The sequence below is a fragment of the Chanos chanos genome, chromosome 3 (genome assembly GCF_902362185.1).
Source record: "Chanos chanos chromosome 3, fChaCha1.1, whole genome shotgun sequence".
In the NCBI taxonomy this organism is placed as follows: Eukaryota; Metazoa; Chordata; class Actinopteri; order Gonorynchiformes; family Chanidae; genus Chanos; species Chanos chanos.
Genome location: NC_044497.1, coordinates 4,872,501 through 4,894,052, shown reverse-complemented (window position 1 = coordinate 4,894,052; position 21,552 = coordinate 4,872,501). Strand labels below are relative to the sequence as shown.

Here is a 21,552-nt window from a genome sequence, read left to right as displayed (position 1 = left end):
ACCCGCATTTTTTCCCGTGACTGGGACAAGTCTACCGCTTCCTCTAATGCACACACACACACACATACACATACACATACACACACAGGCAGCATGTGCAGTACCACTCCTCTCTTGGGGCTAAGCTGATTATGTCAGCTTTACCAGTCTGCACTCCGATCAATGCCTCTGCAGACTGTCACATATACCCATACACAGTGAACGGGACGGAACGGAACGGGGCGGGGCGGGGCGGGGGGATAGAGAGAGAGAGACAGGTGGAGAGAGAGACAGAAAGAGAGAGAGAGAGAGAGAGAGAGAGAGGGGTGGGGATAGAGAGTAGAGAGAGAGAGAGAGACAGAAAGAGAGAGAGAGAGAGAGAGAGAGAGAGACAGGTGGAGAGAGAGAGAAACGGAAAGAGAGAGAGAGGGGGACAGAGAGAGAGGGGGACAGGGGGATAGAGAGTAGAGAGAGCGACAGAGCAAGAAAGAGAGAGACAAACAGAGTGAGATTCTTCACTCAGAGCACAGAAACACACAGAAGGGAGAGCTTTCCTCTCTGTCCTGTATGGGGCCGATTAACCTGCACAGCCTGGAAGAGCTCTCTGGTCCTCACTGAAATACAGCATGATTTATTTTCTGTTGACTGGGTACTGAAACCACATACCCTGCTCTGACACAATTCTTCCGTTTCTGTCAAAAGAAAAAAAAAAAAAAAAAGGAAACAGAGGTGTCCACACCCTACCTGAAGCGTGGGAAGACCAGGTAATACAACCACTCACTCAGTGTCTGTACCTGGTCTGTGGTAATCAGCCACTGGCCTCCAGCTAGATATCAAATCTCTCACTGTGTCAGGGCACTATTATTAGGAATACAAGGACTTTTATGAGTACTAAGAGCTCATAGAGAAGTGACCAAGTCTACTGGAAACTCACTGTATCTCGTATTAAAAACAAAAAAGAAAAAGAAAAGTTAGTTACAGAGATTAGCGTGTCGGCTGGGGGGGGGGGGGGGGGGGGTGCGCAGAGGCGCAGGAAATAACTGAGATTGGCAATGTTTAATTTCTGGGAGGATGTAAGAACACTGCTGGGTCACAAAGAAGATTAGAATTTAAATAACTCAGATGACACTGTGACACTGGCATTTCAAGTTCATGAGCCACTAGAACAGAATGCGTGTGTGTGTGTGTGTCCGTCTGAGCGTTTGTCTGCGTTGGGTGTGAGATCAAGTTGAATTTACGGCTGTCAGCAGGCCTAGTGAAAGGCGTGAAAAAAAACGTCTCTTGTGTCTTTTTTTTCGGTGAAAGTAGTCCTCCCCCTGCACTTATACAGAACGGGACATTCCATTTTCCCATGCGCAGATGCGCAGCAAAGCACTACCTAATTGTTTAAGGGTAGTGAAAAGCCGACACTACTTGGTTACTTGGCAACATTTTTCTTTAAGTTAACAATTGCTGACATTCGGAGAGACCTCTCTACTGTAAACTAACGTCCAGATTTATGTCGAAGACTGTTCACAGCGCCCTTAGACCATTGCGATTATCTCTGGCATCGGAAGTGGAATTCGTATAAGTGGGCTACAAGAAATATGACGTGACGTGTCTCATCATGTCAAAAAAAAAAAAAAAAATACAAGCGTGACACTTTCAATTTCGTAATATTAATGGCCTCAACATTTATTCCGAGTTCAGTCGTGTTTTCACATGTTCTCATATATGACGAAATAGCCTTTTCGGTAAAAAGAAACTTTGCGAAAAGCTGCACTGCTCAAAAACAGAGAAAGTGAAAATCGCCTTTTTTTTTTAACGACAATGAATTCCTTTCAAACTAAGCAACTTTACTCCACATATTTTCAGGTTTAAGACGGGCGGTGGAATGGGTGAAGGAGATTATAGCGTTGTACTCCAATATTCCCTTATGGAAGAAAGGTGTTTCTTATTCATTTGCGCTTTTAATTAACTGGGTCCCTGCACCTCCCCTCTATCGGTTGCTGACCTTGCTAGCAACCCCCACCCTACTCCTGCTCACTCCCTAGAAGCTTTGGGCAGTGTGACACCCCCACATCACTATAACAACCAGTGGGTAGTAACGCACGCACAATAACCTCCTCCTGTTCTCTGCTTTTGAAGGAAACGGCATTGGCAAGAAACTAGGCGTACGTTACTACTCGACAGTAAGGGTCCAGATGAAAACACAAAGCAAACGCACTATCCTATCATCCGTGTTACACAAATCACTAACAAAATGCAAGTAAATATCCTGGAAATATATATATTCGAGACATCCCTTGAATGAAACTTATTTTAGTCTGTCAAACTTACCTTTCTCATTTTCTGTAGTGCCTTACGTCCGATGTCAAATCAACGTTGGGGATCTCAGGGTAAGTTCCATCGACTTGAATACAACAAACTCCCCCAAAAGTCCAAGGTCCGTCGCGTTTGGAATATTTGACTAGTTGATAAAAACATATTGGTAATCGTTCACTTGATCCTTCACTAGCTGGCTAACTACATTCTCAAGTGGCTCTCCACAGGCTATGCAAACTCACAATTAGCTAATTGTTTGCAAGGTTGGGAAATATCAGCTTCCAAAACAGTAATACCGTCAAAGGGTAAGCTACTCGACTCCCTCAGTTCGTTATCCGAAAACGAAACAGGACGTGTAAGAAAAAGAATAATTTCAACTGAACGAATTACCTAAAACTTCGCTGATTCACCAGAGTGATGAGTCTAGTGAGCCATCCTTGGAAGAAACAAGCGACGTTATTGGATGGCATCAATGCACTTGTTGCGGCGATTGCGTTTAGGGGCGGAGAAACAGAACCAGTTACGTTCTGCGGTTTGGCCACAAGGCGACCACAGCGATAAGACCCAATCAGAGTCCAGAGGACTATGACCAGAATCATAAACACGCCCAAGCCTTATTGGATTTCATCCAAAGTAAAAAAAAAACTTTTTGTTTTAATGTACCAGGAAACATGAAGAAAATCTAGATGAATGCTGTCGTCATCAATATAATGAATTGCCTTCTGTATTCAAGTTACATACACATACTGTAAGAATCCGGCTATTAATCCTCACGAGTTTCTCAGGAAAGTTGATATAATTCAGCCGGACACGAAGGAACAGTGTTGTTCTTGATTTATTACGCTGTAGGATACCACGGGGTCATGCATGGTTCAAAGGACCATCATTAGAAAAGGGCAAACCGTCAGGACATCACGAATTATCACATAACCGCGAGACAGCATGTCAAACCATGATGGGGCAAATAGCTGAGAGAAAAACAGTGGGTGACAACCTCCTTGACCCCACGATATGACGTCATCACAAGCCGATCATAACCACACGCTTACACATACGCGTATGAATCTCACAATGCTTCAGCGTAGAAACTGAGATCAGGTTGTTTTCATTCAAAAGATTTCGTTTTTATTCAAAAGACAACACGAATAGTACAGAAGACATGGTTCTGAGTAAAAGAAAGGAAGTCAAAGTGTGAAAAAAATATAAAAACCGTGTAACTACATAATCACCATCTCATTATATACTGATAAAATGACAGCGTGCCTCTACTTGTAGTCCTTGTTGTGTTTGACTAACACAGAACAGTTCACACACATGGTTTCATCAAAGCATTACTTGAAAAGAAGGGAGAGAAACATTTTTGCTTTCGACCACTAAGGCAGAGCCCCATTTCTGTAAGGGAGCAAAAAGGAGCAGTCCCCCTTTATTAAGTGGCGAACAGTAAAAACCCGGAGAAGACCGTGTCGTCATCCTCATCCGCGTACAGTCCGTTGAAGAGATGACCCCCGGCCACCTGCAGCCACACCTTGTCACCTGCGTCCAGTTCCAGCACCGTCCCCCCTGCCGCCTGGTCCTCGCTGGTCTGGTAGTTGTCCATCGTGTGGATCACTTTTTGGCCGTTCTTCATCAGGGCCACTTTGACGTTGCGGGAGAACACGGTGATGTGGTACGTGAAGTAGTAAGCCCCGGGGATGGCGCAGGTGAACCTGCCGCTGGCGGGGTCGTAGTGCCCCTGCCGGTTGTAGATGACTTTGTCGAACTGGATCGGCGCGTTGGCGGACGGCAGCTTCGTGTGCTCCGTCAGGCCGGCCGAGAAGGCGCTCTTGGGCACCTCCGGCGTGTCTCCCTTCGGGCCGCTCTCGCCGACGTTGCCCTTTGACCCTTTGTCGCCGCGGACGCCGATGCTCCCCCTTTGACCAGGGGGGCCAAGGTCACCCTTGGAGCCCGGACGACCTGGGGGGCCCATAGGACCCTGGATCCCTTTTTCCCCAGGATGTCCGATCAAACCCTGAGGTCCTTGTGGACCCTCTGGGCCCAGATCTCCTTTGGGGCCCTGTGGCCCTTGCTCACCCACCTCTCCCTTTTGACCTTTTAACCCGAGAGGACCCGGGAAGCCTTGGGGACCCATTTTACCAGGTGGCCCTCGTTCCCCGTTCTCCCCACGTCTTCCCTTCACACCTGCAGCACCTTGTTCACCTGCCGAAGAAAAACGTGTTTACCTTTAACCACAAAAAGAACACTTTCTGATTTTTTTATTTAATTTTATTTTTTTTATGAATGAATATGGTCGTGCTCAGAGACATTGTCTTTGTACAACTGAAATAACAAATACATTGGTTTGATCGTTTGACTTTAAATTTCACAGAAGTTGTTTTTTTTTTTTTTATCTCACCTGGTTCTCCTCTATCACCTTTTGGACCCGCTTTTCCTGCATCTCCACACGTCCCGATTTCACCTGCAAGTTAGGAAAAAAAAGGAGAAAAAGACCTGCGTGTGCAATCATTTACCTATCGTTTGTCTCCAGAGGAACTTACGACTTTTGCTTCCTCTGTTAAAGGTCACACACACGCTGTGGGGTTAAGTGGGGGACACTGTCAGGCTTTTATTATTTTTTAATTCTTAATTTGTTGTTTTGACTATTTAGGACAAGGCCTAAATCTTTTTCTGTGAAATGAGAATACTCTGGAAATGAGAACATTCTGTCACGAACGCAGTACAGTGTTTTACAGCTTCATCGTTCACTGTTGTGGAGGAAAAAAACGTACAAATTACGGGGGGGAAAAAAAACCCCACTCATTATGCTTTGCCATACTTGGTGTTCAAATGCAACGTGTATCCAATGTACAATGCATACTGTGTGTCTAATGCAGTCCAGTCACTCCATCCATGCGATTTGATGGGTGATTTCTGCTCGGATTTACTGGAGCTGGTTTTGCACTTGCTCTGACCTCATGGCTAGACAGTCTAATGTGTGGACGGCACACTCCGTGTCTCACCTCGATCTCCTTTCTCGCCTTTGGCTCCATCCCGGCCGTCGCGACCCGGCATTCCGTTGTGCCCCGGGCTGCCTGGAATTCCGGGGTGTGCACACATACGCCCGACGTCTTTGCCCGACCCGGTTTGGTCCTCTGTCCGTCCAGCCGTCACAAAGAGGAGAAAGAGAAGACCCCTGAGGAGTAGCATGGTCACAAAACGAAGTCTCCCCCCTCCCTGCACACACTTGATTCCACACACACAATGAAAAACAACAACAACAACAACAACAACAACGACAGCTTAACACAGGTAAGCAGGTCTGAACCTCTGCAAAGAGCACACACACGCACACACACACAGATGCAAAGACGTCCTGGACTTTGAAAAAGTGATGACATCATGAGTCCAGACCGGCATTTCTATTGGTCAGGCAGGAATCTCCGTGGTTACTTATTTTACCCAGATTTGTTATTTTAACACCCGTGCCCTTGTAACTTGGTATGTGCAGGCTATACCTCCCTGGAGAGGCATTAGAGTGGTCAGACACAAGACGAGAGTGAGTCTGTAAACCTAAAGCCCAGGGCCTCAGTGCTGATGAACCGCTTTGAAATTCACATCGCTGTGTTTCAGTGGTTAAGTCCTAAGGTCATTTTGTTTTCAGTAGTAATTAAAGTGTCCTCTGCCTTTTTAGTGTGGCTGTAAAACCTTCAGTGCAGGGAGGTTGACAGACAGAGAAACCAAAGTCATTTCTTCACTCCAATTCATTTGTCAGTGTTCTGAATGTAACAGCACCAAAATGAAGCTAACCTTTTGAGTGGCTAATAGGACCCATCACAGCGTGTTGTTTCAGCTCATAGATCAAGACACAGGCCAAATGCTAACTCATGCATGTTTATGTATCCTGATTGTTTTTCTGCATCAGTGAGATGACTGAAACAATTAAATGTGTTCTTTTTTTTTTCTTTTTTTTTAGTGCTACATTATATAAGCAGTTCACACCACATATTACAGTTAACATTTACAGAAACCTTTTAAGGCCCTCCTATCTATCTCTAAACCTAATTGGATTTCCTCTGCATAATGTCTTTCTTAGATTAGATTACAATTCTGTCCTGCATCTGTATTTTTGACTGGAGCTGCTACCACGGATGGTATACTTCAGGCTTTTCTCTGTGAAGTGCACAGAAAACAATGTCATTAAACACATGTGCTTCATAGTTCTCAAAATTAGATATAGATCAAACTTCCAAGTCTCTCACTTTTATTCATCACTTTATCCACCGAAAGACAAGCTGCAAAATATACACCAATGTCTCATGAAACAAAACAGTGACAATTGACACAGGATGAGAACACGAAATAAACGAAGACAAACACAAACATGAATGTTACATGCAAGACTAACCTATTCCTGATTCACCGTTTAACATCTATGCTTCTTCCCTTGATCTTGGGACTGTTCGTGTGACTAAGTAACAATTTGGTGACATGAGACACATGATAAACATATTTGAATGCGATGGAGTGTAAGAGTACAAATCTTTTCAAAGTGAAATTGACAGAAACATGTCTTCTTGTTACCTTTTCTGAGTTTTCTCAACTTATTACGAGTACGACAGTATGAGCGAGAAAGACTGCGATGAGGGAGATGGTTAAACATTACATCACGAAACTTTTCCAGTGCAGCAGCGAATAAACACACAGACTGACACAATTGGGTTTTTTTTTATGAAGGACATATGACAACACATTTACAAATGCAAAGAAATATCCAAATGCATCACGGTAAATCAAATAAATAAATAAGTAAATAAGGCATATATAAAGAAGAGAGAAACAAATATACATATTTTTTAGCATACTCTGTTTTGTTGCAGTTCAATTTGTTAAACATCGGGTTGTTGTTTTTTTAGCGAGAACATATCTGTGGATTTTCATATCAGATAACCTAAAATACTGAAAGTCTCCAGACCTGGTCTCTGAAAGGAAGTTAGAAGTACTCTCCTTTCTCAGCTGCAAATACTGTGTTTTGTGTCGTTAAGTATAAGTCAAGCGTGGGGAAGCGGTGTGGGGGGGGGGGGGGGGTTGTACTGCACACATGGGGGGTGGGGGGGAGGATTGGTGGATCTAAAGTGTTCAGGGTGTTGGAGGGTTTGACACAGGGCGGCGAGGGGGGGGGGGGCAGCGAGCGGATGAATTACGGCATAATCTGACGATGCATGCCATATCCCGTCATTCCCGCCTGGGACGCCCCGCGATTACTGCCCATCTGTAGACCAATCAGATTCTGTCCCTGCCGCAGCTGCTCCTCTGAGAACTCCCGCCGGTTTCCCTGCGATTTCCTGCGAGACGTCAAACGAGATCGGCTTTCACGCATTTCGCCTCGTGACGGGACGACCTGCCGTCGCAGGTCGGACCAGAAAGGATTTGATTCATGCTTTGAATTCATTGGTCCCTGAGCAAACATAAAAGCATTGTCTTTGTCACTTTAACTCTTACCTGTGGAACCAGTCTCGGTCGCCACGGTAATGTCCGTCATCCTTGGTGAGGGCCACACTACCCAGAGCCATAAGAGTCCTTTGGACAGCAGCCATGTCCTTTCCTGTTACCAAGGAAACCGTGCAACACTTCAGGCTTCATTAGCAAAGAAATGTCACACTACAAACTCTGAAAAGTCCCCGAGAACTTCCTGCACATACAGCTGGGAGTTAGATTTCACAACACACACAGAAAATGTGTATATGTATATGTATACAATATATATAATTTAAAATATGTCAACCAATTAACTGATATCATGCACTAATTACAGGGCTGTTTCTTAGTAGTTCTATGAGTGAACATTCTGGAATTCTCAGAGTGAAACTCTAGAATCTCTCCACTCCTTTGGAGGGTTGTAAAATTCTTCCTTTGTGACATCACAGCCGTGTTCTTCTACAGAACTGTGCCCTGATCTCTGTTTTACCTTCCCATAAATCCACAGTCTGAAAGATGTCTGTGGTGATAACTCCGTAGGCCTCAGCTGCCTGCAGAAACTGTGAGATCTTTTCCATCTGCTTAAAAGCCATCTGAGTTTCTGGAATCTTCTTGATGGGCTCTTTACCACGCGGGTACAGACTATTAATGAGCCTACAGAGAATCTTCACAGAGTAGAGAGAGAGAGAAAGAGACAGAGAGATAGAGAGAGAGATAGAGAGAGAGATAGAGAGAGAGATAGAGAGAGAGAGAGAGGGAAAGAGAGAGAGAGAGAAAGAGAGAGAAAGAAAGAGAGAGAGAGAGAGAGAGAGAGAGAGAGAGAGAGTGTGCATCAGGAGAATTTGTCTCTGTCACAATTAGTACCATGGCAGTTTGTAGTTAGCAGTAAATGGTGAGGGAACATTAAGGCAAAAGACTGCTTTACGTGGATGCCAGCTACACCACTGACAACACCTGTTAGCTAAGGCTAGACTGCCTCCTCAGTTTGTTTCTTACTCTGTGCCTTCACGGATGCTGTGTTGTAATGGTCCACAACATTTTACACTTGACTCCAACTCAGTGCTACCATTAAAGAGGAGTACTGCAATTTAAATTCATTTTTTATGTGATTTATATTTGTAAGTTCTCTGGGCTGGAATGAGAGGACGAGATTCATACTCACTGTCCCATCCATCAGCCAGTTCTGGAAGTTCTCTTTCCCCGGCTGTGGTCTCTCCATATTTCCCCCGCACTGGGCCATGATCCAGTCAACCAGCCGGGTCTCCAGTTCCGGATCGTACTTCTGGTCAATCTTCTCCTGCACCTCACGGCTCAGGCCATAAGATGGACCACGGTTCGCCATGACAACCCACAGTTCTGCTTCCACCAGCCCTTATCGTTTCGATTGCCTATGGGAAAAAAAATAATAATAAAAAACAAAAAACTACAGATGCACAAAATCTCCTAACTGCTACAGCAAATCATCAAATGGAATTAAAAAAAAAACCCTCTTCAAATCGTTAAACAGCTTATAAACTACTTAAATTAAATTAATTTGTGCTAGACAAAAAAAAAACAAAACCTTCGTGACAAAATGAAATTGCACTTGTTTTTGTTATACTGTTTCATTGTTCTTTTTCTTTCCTTCTCTCTCTCTCTCTCTCTCTCTCTCTCTCTCTCTCTCTCTTTCTCTCAGTGCAGTATGACAACTCCTCAACAGTGAGAACTAAGTGACCGTGGATTTGGGGTGTGGTCCATCGCATCCGCCCTGTTCAGCCTAAACAGGCACTCTCTTACTGCCCTGGAGCACAAAAGACAATGTCCGGGTATCGCAGTAAACGAAAAACATGCGCTCTAAATACGATACAAGTATCCTGAAACTAATTCAGAGATGGGTCAGAAATGATTCTGCATCCGAGAGAAATGCAACCGGCACGACCGGCAATATCATCAGCGAGGATCGAACCATAAACCATCGATATTAAAATTCAAATAATATTTTTCCCTTTCATAAATCATGAATGAATATTATAGCTGTGTTTCATAATATATTTAAAAAAAGGAGCTAAACGCTTACCTTGGGGATGCCTCGTGTCCTGTCCTCTTCGCTGAACGGGCTGTCAATTCCGTCCTGTGGCCAGTGGCTGAAGATTTTGTCCCGGAGCATCCATGTAGAGTGGGGTGGGGCGCGGCTTCGGTCTTTTACTGTCCGGGGAGGCACTCGCCCTGTTTTATAGGCAGGCGCCACGAGGAGGATCCCGAGAGAACCTCACATACGAAATGCGACACTATGACAAGAGACACTATGAGGCATATTGGATGTGTTACAGGAATGCAGTGGATCCAGAGTTTATTAACTTATTAAAAGGGGTTACAAAACGGTGTTGTTTATCAAATCAGTTGTTGATTCTTGTTTCTCATTTTCGGTATTGGATGACGCAAACGACCTCAACGAGGGAGGAAAAATCAATATGGTTGATCAGTTAAATAAATTTCAGTGATCACATTATAGAGAAAAACCGACACATCATCCCAAAATAAAACATATTTTGCCAGATGTCTCTCGGCTTCTGTGCTGGAGAGGCATGCGCTACTTCAATTTAATTAAGAGATATGAGGGATTCGTTGCTCATGCGGAGGGAGTCGGCCTGGTATAACAGAACACACAGAGAGCGAACTATGCCAACAGCGATGCTGCCGTGCAATAGAAAGAGCTGTGAGATGTTATTTTTCCCTCACAAGTACTCGCTGGTGCGAAATTAACGAAGCATTTACTTTGGTTTGAAAACCTGTCTTGGCAAGAAGGCAAAAATAAACAAAAATCAAAGTATTATCATCTGAACTGTAATAGGCCTTAATGAGGGTCTGCTTACGATTTCCCAAGGTGGGCCTTAATGCCTTTATAAAACAACATATACACCTTTTTTTAAAAACAAGCTTTAAAGTGAAGTAATGGGATTCAGTCATTCTCAGCCTTGAGGGGGTGGACACACACACATGGCTGTGCTACAAGTTGTGGGAAATGTTTGTATTTCAACAAACTTTATTTATGTATTTTAATCAAAACATCCTGTCTTCCTTGTTCGTCCTGTCCTTTAATGCTGTGCCTATGTACAGCGGCCAACTAACTTTTAGCGTTTAGTAAAAACTACGGAGCGCCGGCGATGCAGTTGTCATTTGAAATGTTAGTGACCTCAGTGAAGTAGTGAGAACATTCACTCTTTTTCCATGAATCCAGTTGGTCTCAGTGTAACCCCAGAAGTTAGACAGGGTTAAACTTTCTGTTACTTCATTTTGCTGATTCTCTCTCTTCAAAACCCTGCTCTGCTTTGACATTCCTGCCTAATGGGCACGGAACACGCACCTGTTAAAAAGGCGGGTCCTGCAAATGCTGCCACAATGTAATACTCCCTGAGTCACCCAGAACATCAAAGCGATATCCAAGAGCCATACGATTAGACCTGGCCCGTGCAGGCAGCAGCAACATCCCCCAGCTCTGTTACCGGGATAAAACAGTCCAATAAAGAGGCATTGCTCTTGGCATCCACCACTGCCAAACACAATGAGAGTGTGTGTGTGTGTGTGTGTGTGTGCAGAATGATTCATCTATCCACCAGACTGATTTTCACCCATCCGCGCTTCAGATTTGGAGCTGTTTGGCTCTGCTCTAATTGATGGTACGCTCTTAATTTATTTTCCGCCATGCACGGCTGGAGTCCTGCTGTGAAAATTCATGGCACGCATCTGTAAGCGGGTCGTGACGGCTTTGAAGGGGTGCCCACGGCTTCTTACGTTTCCGCAGACAGACAGGGCGATGGGATTTGAACTGCTTTCTCAGGGCGTGACTGTTTCAGTCAGTCAGTGTTTAGGCCTACCTGTGAGCTTTCAGTCAGTCAGTGTTTAGGCCTACCTGTGAGCTTTCAGTCAGTCAGTGTTTAGGCCTACCTGTGAACTTTCAGTCAGTCAGTGTTTAGGCCTTCCTGTGAGCTTTCAGCCAGTCAGTGTTTAGGCCTACCTGTGAGCTTTCAGTCAGTCAGTGTTTAGGCCTACCTGTGAGCTTTCAGTCAGTCAGTGTTTAGGCCTACCTGTGAGCTTTCAGTCAGTCAGTGTTTAGGCCTACCTGTGAGCTTTCAGTCAGTCAGTGTTTGGGCCTACCTGTGAGCTTTCAGTCAGTCAGTGTTTAGGCCTACCTGTGAGCTTTCAGCCAGTCAGTGTTTAGGCCTACCTGTGAGCTTTCAGCCAGTCAGTGTTTAGGCCTACCTGTGAGCTTTCAGTCAGTCAGTGTTTAGGCCTACCTGTGAGCTTTCAGTCAGTCAGTGTTTGGGCCTACCTGTGAGCTTTCAGTCAGTCAGTGTTTAGGCCTAGCTGTGTGTTTTCTGTTGGTCAGTATTTAGGTCTACCTGTGAGCTTTCTGTTGGTCAGTTTTTAGGCCTCCCTGTGAGTTTTCTGTCAGTCAGTATTTAGGCTTACTTGTGTGTTTTCTGTTGATCAGTATTTAGACCTAGCTGTGTGTTTTCTGTCAGTCAGTATTTAGGCCTAGCTGTGTGTTTTCTGTTGGTCAGTATTTAGGCCTAGCTGTGTGTTTTCCTGGCTCTGGGTTACCTGTGGACTCCCCACACTGTCAGCTGTTGACATGGAGCGTCTCATGTTTGGACACCAGCAGGAAAAGATACCTAACGAAATAATCTTTCCGTCTGAAACCGTCAGCTCTGTCTGGAGACGACAGTGTTAAAGCTCTGTGTGACCTCTGACCTGCCTCCGGCAAATCTCTGATCAGCACATTTGTTTCCATATTGTAAAGTCGGTTCAGTTTTCCACCAATCAGATGAGTATTTCATAACTTTTCAAGGTAACGTAATGTATACGCAGGTTTATATAACTTGTTTCCATGAAGTGTGTATGTGTGGGTGTGCGTGTGTATGCGCATGTGTGTTTGTGTGAGTGTGTGTGTGTGTATGTGTACGTGTGTGTGTGTGTGTGTGCGTGTGTGTATGTGTGTGCGTGTGCAAGTGTGTTTGTGTGTGCGTGTGTGTATGTGTGTGTGTGTGTGTGTGCGTGTGTGCGCGTGTGTGTTTGTGTGTGTGCGTTTGTGTGCGTGTGTGTTTGTGTGTGTGCGTGCGTGCCTGTATATGATTCCTGAGTAATGAGTAAGCTGAGGTCAGTATTCTGATGCATGTCTGACTGATGGTATGGCTTTGCGGTATGAAAGGAGGGCCAGTTTGGTATTTAGCGGACGAGAGAGAGAGAGAGAGAGAGAGAGACGGCGACAGGAACGCCAGAGCGCCTCGGCCCATTGAACTTGACTCAAAGCCTAATCACACACGTTAATAAACAACCACGTTACTGTAAGGGCGAGAACACGACACTGGCACTTGAAGAGAGCTGGAGGGGGGTGTGAACCAAAAGGTCACGCTTCCAGTTCTGAGCGATGCAACGCATTTTAAAGTGTGACAGGTGATCTGCTAATGAACAGTCTAAAATGAATTCTACAGAGTGAAGCGAAAAAGCGCTCAGGTCTGCGTTCACAAGTCGTTCGATAGAGCCTTGCTCTCTGGTGTATGGAGGCTTTATTGGGTTAATAGTGTGACAACTGATAAAAAAAGGAACATAAGACCAGTAAAGACTGGCATTCAGCCAGTACTCTGTCATACAGGTCGTACCTTAACCTGACAGACTCAGCTACACAGTAATCCTCAAAGTAAACTGAAACACAATGGAAGAAGAGTATACTCTCAAGGCACAAGGGACTCTGTGTGTGTGTGTGTGTGTGTGTGTTTCTTCTTTTTGGCAAACTCCCTTCTTACTCTCCAAAGTATTTTTTACAAATCGTCTATTGCCCTTAATTTATTTTCCTCTCTCTGTCTGTCTCTCTTTTTTTTCTGTTGGTATGTCGAGCACTGGGCGACACAGGGTTTGGCAGAAGACGGTAGGCAGACGGGGGGGGGGGGGCTGGGGTCGATTTGGGGGGGGGGGGTCGTGGGAGGGGGTTGCTAAGCAACCGCCCCCCCCCCCCCTTACGCCTTTAGCTCATGCCATGGTGGTGAGTTTGTCTATGAGGTCGTCGATGGTGTAGACCACAAGCTTGATGTCGTCTTTCTCGGCCATGCGGTGCTGCCCGTGGCGTCTCAGGATGATGTCCACGTCGGCGCTCAGGACCCGCTCGGCGACCTGCATGGAGATGTGCCAGGGCACATCCTCGTCCTTCAGGCCGTGGATCAGCCGCACGGGGCAGGTGATGGGGATGGGGCTCTGCAGCACGCAGTGGTTCTCCGCCTCACGCAGGAACTCCATGTTGATCTTATACACGCCCTCCTCCGTGTGCTTCGTCGGGATCGTCCACTCCCCTTTGTCCTCAAACTCTTTACGCACCTGATGCATGTTAGAGACAGAATTTAAAAAAAAAAACAACAAATAACCAAAAACAACAATCTGCAATGTAACGCATTTAGGTTTGTAAACAGTTAATTGTATTATAGCGACATGGTTTTTTTTTGTTGTTTTTTTCTATAAATCTTTAAGAGATCTTTAAAGGAGAACTTGCAATTTTTCAGGGTTTTTTTTTTTTTTGTTTGTTTGTTTGTTCATGTTTGTGTGTGAGTTCTTGTTTCAAACCCCGTTGCTCTACTAATTTGCTGTTCTCATTGTTCTCCCACATCTGAAGACAAAAAGCTACAAAAACGCTGCAAACTTTATTACATCTGTTATTATGTCCGTGTGGGCGTGCATGAAATTCACAAGCAGTAGTAACACTCCTATTACTGCTGACGATGACAATTAAAGTTCTGAGATCAGAATCAATCTGACAAGACTACATTACCCTTAGATAACACGTTCACTAAAGTTTAACACCAAAACTTCATTACAGCTCTTAGTATAGGTGCTTCAGCGAGCAAGAAAGTTGTAAGAATAATGACAGTCTTATTACTGCTGATGGTGATGATGGATGCGCTAAGACCAGAACCCACTCGATGTGACTTGCTTACCCTTAGAGATTATACGCTCTCTAAAGTTTAATACGAAGACTATGTTACCCGATTTCACATCGGTATAAAAAAAAACTTTTCTGACAATCCGTTCTTTCCTAAGCGTACCAAATGTAAAAATTCATCTGTCGCCATAGTAACGCGTCTTACCTCTAAAGGCAGTGTTTTGAAAGCCGTGACAAAATGATCAGCGGCTGTAGCGATACCAACGAGGGCTTTTGTCTTCTCCGGACGAGCGATCGCTGCCAACAGCATTAGCCAGCCTCCCATACTGGAGCCGACCAGAATCTGAAACCCCACACCAAAAAATCAGCAACTTTCACAGCCTACATCGGCAAATAAAGAAACTAAAGAGTTCTCAAATATGTTCTTGTTTGCCCCCCGTATTATCACGCAACCATCAGAGTAACAGCAAAAGTAACTCAGTAGTGTCCTCTAGTGGCCGAGAACGGTACTATCGTTGTTCATAGCATAAGTACTGAAAGAGTTAAGAGACATTATACCATTTTTTCCCCTCACTGTTTACCACAATTAACAGAGCATAAAGTACTTCTGAGAAGGCAAAAAGCTGATATCCAGCATCAGTCACTCTCGGTTAATACAGTTATGATTCTGATCATTATGAAAGGAGAAAAAAGTGGTCATAAATCAAAACTTTTATCTGATGCAAATTACCCAAGAAAATTGTCTTCGAAACCTAAAAATGACACAATGAGGAGGGTTTTAAAATGGTTTGGCGTTGACAGAAGACAGCTTTCACCTGTGGGCCCTCTGCCAGTTCATCCAGCATGAAAAGAACATCTTTTTTCCAGGATCCAATTGTCCCCTCTGAAAAAACACCTTCTGATGCCCCGTGACCTGAGTAATCAAACCTGTGAGAACACACGGGTTTTCAGTCATCGGCCTAAAGGTTAACACGGTGTCCTGACACACAGAGCTTCAAAGACCACCGTCACGCTCTCAGCGGAACATCTCCTCATGGCATGTGTTCCTATTTCTCTCCTGTTTAGGGACAATATTTGAGCTGGAACTAAATTATATATTTGACGATATTTGTACTACGGTTCGAGTCAAACCGACTCTCTCGCTTTTGTCACATAATGCCATTTGTCTCCTGACAGTTGTCAGTTGTTTCGGTGATATTATTCAAATTTAGCCTCTTATGACTCGGTTGGTATTGCTACTGCCTTACTCGGCAATAACAGATAATCAGTACTAAAAGAGCAGTAAAATGGTCCTGTTGTACATTAATTATCATGTATTCTTATATATATATATATATATATATATATATATAAAGTGTTTTCATATATGAAATATAGACCCAACAACAACATAAAACGGATGAGCATGTATTTTTGTTACTGTGAATGCCAAAAAGAAACTCTAGCGTTTAGACCAACTCATAACATCAAAGAGAACATGACACCCGAGCCTGCCACTGTATTTTTAACAGGCTCTTTACCTTAGATAGGAGTGGCCTAGTGACCTGCAGAACTCCTCCAGCGCTTCTGCTTTCTGTCCGTTCATATTAGAACCGAAGCCGGGGAGAAAGACCACCCCCGGACTTTTCCCCTTTACCCTGCGATAAGCCAGTTTCGGCAGGTCCGGTCGAGAGATATACTGTACGGTAGACTTCTGTCTGACCACTGTAAAGACACACAGCGAAACGCAATTCATTCACCGGTGAACATTCGATCCGTTGATAATGACATGTTTTGGGGCGTGTGCTTTACTATTATACACTGTTTGGTGTCTGAATACAAAGAAATGATACTTTAATAAAACCACATGTTCAGGTGATTAAAACGGTCTTTGGTAGTGTTTGGTGTAAGTAGGGAACTCTATATGGTACAATTATTCTCAACACATAAAGAAAGATATTGGAAACGTTGATAGGTTTTGAGAAAATACTTCAAAGTAGTTCAACAGTAGAAAAACGACAACACACGCCTGTTGAATAACCAACCACAGTTCAGTAATGTCGAAATACGACTCTGTCGCGTTTTTCTACAAAGCTCTACTTCACTGCGATGAATTCACAAGGTTACAGTCCCGAAACAGTCCTCTCCTTGTACTTTCAAGATCTTTTTAAGTTTCGCAGTTACTCGCTAAGTTTATACACTGCTCAACAATTACGTTCATACTTCAGGGCCTGTCTTTGCCACACCCCCTCCTTCTCTCTTTTATGGTCAGAATTAATTACTTTATCGTTTACTGTGTCAGCGTCCGTCAGTTCAACCGTACTAACCTCCGGTACACTTCGGTGACAAAGTTGGGACTCTTCCATTTCCCAGAGCCTTGTAAAGTCCTTTTCGACAGTGCCTTACCACTACGGCTGCCATACTGTTCCGCCACCCTCTGCGGAAATAACGCGAGAATCCCGGGGTTGCCAAATACTAGGTCGAGAAAATCCTCACCCATTCAGGAAAGTTTTAATGTGTCACTTGTCAGTTTGCCAAAAAAAACAAAACAAACCCAAAACAAAACAAAAAAAACATTTATGTAAAACCTGCCAGTACAGTGGTGGCAGAATAATGTGGATACACTTGTCAAATCGGTTGGTCCTTGTGCAGAACAAAACTGATTTAAAGGCGCGGCTGGAACTTGACAACCAGATGCGACCGGAGTTGCGGTTTACATAGTTGGAGGCTGAATTCAAACGTAATCTTTGTACCCAAAGGTAAAAAACCCTGTGGTTACATGATTATGACTGCAACAGTTTTGCTCTTCAAAACCACAATAGGTCGAGATATTTAACGTTGGCATCTCCAGGATTTTTAAAGGTTGAAATGAAAACATCAGTTCGAACAAGCCAATATGAGTACAGAGTTTCGTCACTAGTTTTTTTTTTTAACTGGCCACACGATAATTCAAGCTAAAATACTTTTATTTTGAACTGTAAATACTGCCACTCTTTTGAAATGAACTCCCACCTGTTGAAACAGCTGTTCTGTTCACAGGTGAGTTGTAAAGTAGGCTGCTTCAGATCGGCAAGAATGAAGGGCTCTTACTACGCCTTCATTGCGAGGTGCGTCATTTGTATTTTTATAACAATTATTCAGCCTCACAGTGGTGCGGACTTGACGGGCAAGTGCGAAGAGCCGGAGTCTGTGAGTTCTGAGGCCAGACGCAAAGAATGTTCTGACGGACCAGTGCGTAGGCTCGCGCCAACTCATTCATCAATCGCCAGAAGTGAGCTTCTACCCTACGCTTTTCAACGCTAGTCTGATTAAAAAAAGACGATTGCAAATATATAAATAAATGAATAAATACAATAAACACACCAATAAATCAATATTGGCTGTATGTAGCCAACATAAAATATGAGAAATACTGAAACCAGTATTCTGTTTTAAAATTTAGGACGGACAGTTTTCTTCAGTTCAAGTCTTTTGTTCTTCGTTTTGGAAAACTTGGAATATAAGTGCAATCTGTTCATGACGTGCATTATTTTTTTTTTCAGTCTCAAAGCCAGCGCCTAACTGGGGAAGCACTGCAGTAATCAACGGTCAAGTTACAACACTCAGGCTGTCAGATTTCAGGGGCAAATACCTTGTCCTCCTCTTCTATCCGTCAGACTTGTGAGTAGCGTTTTGTTTGTGCTTAAGGAACGCCCATTTCTTTGTGCCGCAGTATTAACAGATTTTTGATCAAACCGTCGCCACAAATCTCTGGCACATCCTTTTGTCTCTGTAAGGAACAGGCATCCCTCCCTAGTCTATGTCAGAATCAACATACCGACCTTATCAATACTATTGTCAATGCATGACGCCTCCTCTGTCATTCCATTCCTTTGTTCTGTATCTGTGATTTCAGCACGTTTGTCTGTCCGACGGAGATAATAGCGTTCAGCGACCGCATCGAGGAATTCCACTCCATTAACGCTGAGGTGGTGGCCTGTTCAGTGGACTCCCACTTCACACACCTGGCCTGGTAAACCTCCACTACCTGAGCTCTGAATTTTAAACTACAGTTACCATATGTTTATAATACTCTCGAAAGTCTAGGTAAAAAGTCCGTTTTCATCTCTGGAATATCTGTCATAGGCACACTATAAGATGTCACACGTTGTGACTTTGGCATTTGGTTCCCTCTTGTCTGGTGAAAACTATCTGTCTCTCATATAGGATCAACACGCCCAGGAAACTGGGAGGGCTGGGACCAGTAAGAATAGCTCTGTTGTCAGACCCTACTCATCAGATCTCTAAAAACTACGGTGTCCTTCTGGATGATCAGGGACTCTCTCTCAGGTAACACATAGATCATTTAACTTTGAAACACATAGATCATTTAACTTTAAAACACATAGACCATATACCTTTAAAACAGACCATATACCTTTAAAACAGACCATATAGTGGTGGATTTAGGTATGGGTGACATGAAAGGGGGATTTGCCTAGACAAACTGGCACTGCTGCTGAGACCATATACCTTTAAAACACATAGACCATCTAACTTTAAAAAACACATAGACCATCTAACTTTAAAAAACACATAGACCATCTAACTTTAAAACACATAGACCATCTAACTTTAAAACACATAGACCATCTAACTTTAAAAAACACATAGACCATCTAACTTTAAAAAACACATAGACCATCTAACTTTAAAAAACACATAGGCCATCTAACTTTAAAACACATAGACCATCTAACTTTAAAACACATAGACCATCTAACTTTAAAACACATAGACCATCTAACTTTAAAAAACACATAGACCATCTAACTTTAAAACACATAGGCCATCTAACTTTAAAAAACACATAGACCATCTAACTTTAAAACACATAGACCATCTAACTTTAAAACACATAGACCATCTAACTTTAAAACACATAGACCATCTAACTTTAAAAAACACATAGACCATCTAACTTTAAAACACATAGGCCATCTAACTTTAAAAAACACATAGGCCATCTAACTTTAAAACACATAGACCATCTAACTTTAAAAAACACATAGGCCATCTAACTTTAAAACACATAGGCCATCTAACTTTAAAAAACACATAGACCATCTAACTTTAAAACACATAGACCATCTAACTTTAAAAAACACATAGACCATCTAACTTTAAAACACATAGGCCATCTAACTTTAAAAAACACATAGACCATGTAACTGTAATGGTTTCATGGCAGTAGGCGGCTTGCAGGCTGCTGTGAGTGACACGAGTCTTAAAGTTTCCTGGTTCAAAGCCTGAAGGGGGCGCTACAGAATGATCCATTGGCCGATATGCTGCAGCATCGAATGGTGCTCAGTAAGGAAGTCTCGGTACAGCTGTTTAATTCGGAGAAACTTCTCATTTGGAGAAACTTCTCCAGGAGAACTACAACCGGGAATGAGGAACACCATAAACAGTGGATGAGTGTTAACCAGAGAACAGAGCATTTACACACACACACACCTTAGAATGAGAACGTCCATTTTCTCCCCCCAAATGTTTGCGTTTTTTTTTCCTCTTTCCTCAGAGGTCTGTTCATCACGGACGAGCAGGGCGTCCTCCGGCAGGTCACGGTAAACGACCTCCCCGTTGGCCGCTCGGTGGACGAGACGCTTAGACTGGTCCAGGCCCTGCAGCAGGCTGACAAACATGGGGAAGGTATGAGAACATCTCAGTCCGCTCCCAGTTCCACAGCTGGACTGTGGGTAATAAATACACGTCTTTCATGCTGGATTACATCGTAATGACACATTCTTAGCGGTGTTTCTTTTTGATTTCCAGTGTGTCCTGCAGACTGGAAACCAGGCAGTGACACGGTGAGTGAGAGCTCAACTTAAAACCACAGAGTAACAAGTCTCTCAAACTCAGAATGAACACAGATGTTACTGTATGGACGTCCACTGCCCAGCTCTGAGACTGTTACTATTTCACTGTAATATTACACTCTAATTACATTATTTTACATTAGTACTACATTAATGACATAACATGTTTGAGTGAATGATGAGGACTGACGACTGTTTGTCAAAGCAGATTTGTTTTTAAAAACCCAGCGCAAAAAACTCTGAACTGTTCAAAAGGAGAACAGCTTTGGGCAGCCTTGACCTCTGACCTTAGTTATCCAGTTATTTGAAAAAAATCCTGCTTCGTGACACAGACTGATCGTTAAACGGTTCTGTCTCAGATAAACCCTGAAGAGGCTTTGAGGTCGCGGTGGCCTAAACAAGAGCTGTGAGGACCGGCTGTGTGTTATGATGAAACGGTAAAGAACACAGAAAAGATGCTGTTGTAGACTAGAACGGCGACGGCTTCATCCTGTATTAATGACTTTTGGCCACAAGAGGGCAGTCAAGCCCTTTTATACCTGCAACCTGTCTCTCAACAGGTGACAGTTGTGTTATGGAAGTCTTCTGTAATCTGAAGAAAAAGAACTGGACTATCCCAAAGGAACAAAGGAGACAATGAACTCAACAACTTAATAAACACAAACAATCTTTATTCACCCACTCTGTGTCAGAAAACAGACGGAGTGAATTATTCGGTCTCAAACGTAACTGCTGCACACAAGGAATTTGTCTACACGAAATCTTTAAATGACGAAACACACTGAACAAGATCGAAATCAGATTAAAGCCTTTATTTATTTACTTATTTATTCAAACATCAGTTTATATATGGCAGGTTCCAGGAAAACCAATTAAAGGGCAATCACATGTGTGTGTATATATATCGCTCCCTAAACTTCATATTCAATTAAATTAAAAAAAAAAAAGTAAAAAACCAAAATGACCCATAAAAGTTTGCAAAAGAAGAAACTAGTGCGTCTTTGTTTTAAGGACATTGATTGCACATCACAAACTCACATGTGAACATGCAATGTGTGGGTTTTCAGTTGTAGA

General features: G+C 43.4%; 4 protein-coding genes across 4 annotated transcripts; 1 reads left to right on the top strand and 3 right to left on the bottom strand.

The window, feature by feature from the left end:
• Positions 1–2,739: 2,739 nt before the first annotated feature.
• Positions 2,740–5,466, bottom strand: c1qtnf9 (C1q and TNF related 9). The gene is made up of 4 exons (XM_030767122.1): positions 5,280–5,466; positions 4,676–4,738; positions 3,723–4,479; positions 2,740–2,866 (listed from the first exon to the last, which is right to left on the bottom strand). Exons 1-4 carry the CDS (start codon positions 5,464–5,466, stop codon positions 2,740–2,742), a joined length of 1,134 nt encoding a protein of 377 aa, XP_030622982.1.
• A 1,990-nt stretch (positions 5,467–7,456) lies between these two features.
• tagln3b (transgelin 3b) lies at positions 7,457–9,076 on the bottom strand. The gene is made up of 4 exons (XM_030769937.1): positions 8,897–9,076; positions 8,225–8,399; positions 7,759–7,861; positions 7,457–7,601 (listed from the first exon to the last, which is right to left on the bottom strand). The coding sequence occupies exons 1-4, from the start codon at positions 9,074–9,076 to the stop codon at positions 7,457–7,459; spliced, it is 603 nt and encodes a 200-aa protein (XP_030625797.1).
• Positions 9,077–13,737: 4,661 nt separating this feature from the next.
• On the bottom strand, positions 13,738–17,043 carry abhd10b (abhydrolase domain containing 10, depalmitoylase b). Its single transcript, XM_030769935.1, has 5 exons — positions 16,948–17,043; positions 16,162–16,345; positions 15,457–15,568; positions 14,847–14,984; positions 13,738–14,082 (listed from the first exon to the last, which is right to left on the bottom strand). Exons 1-5 carry the CDS (start codon positions 17,039–17,041, stop codon positions 13,741–13,743), a joined length of 870 nt encoding a protein of 289 aa, XP_030625795.1. The 5' UTR covers positions 17,042–17,043; the 3' UTR covers positions 13,738–13,740.
• Positions 17,044–17,620: 577 nt separating this feature from the next.
• On the top strand, positions 17,621–20,490 carry LOC115806428 (peroxiredoxin-2-like). The gene is made up of 7 exons (XM_030767121.1): positions 17,621–17,659; positions 17,762–17,891; positions 18,163–18,280; positions 18,516–18,632; positions 18,827–18,949; positions 20,181–20,311; positions 20,435–20,490. The coding sequence occupies exons 1-7, from the start codon at positions 17,621–17,623 to the stop codon at positions 20,488–20,490; spliced, it is 714 nt and encodes a 237-aa protein (XP_030622981.1).
• The last annotated feature ends 1,062 nt before the right edge of the window (positions 20,491–21,552 follow it).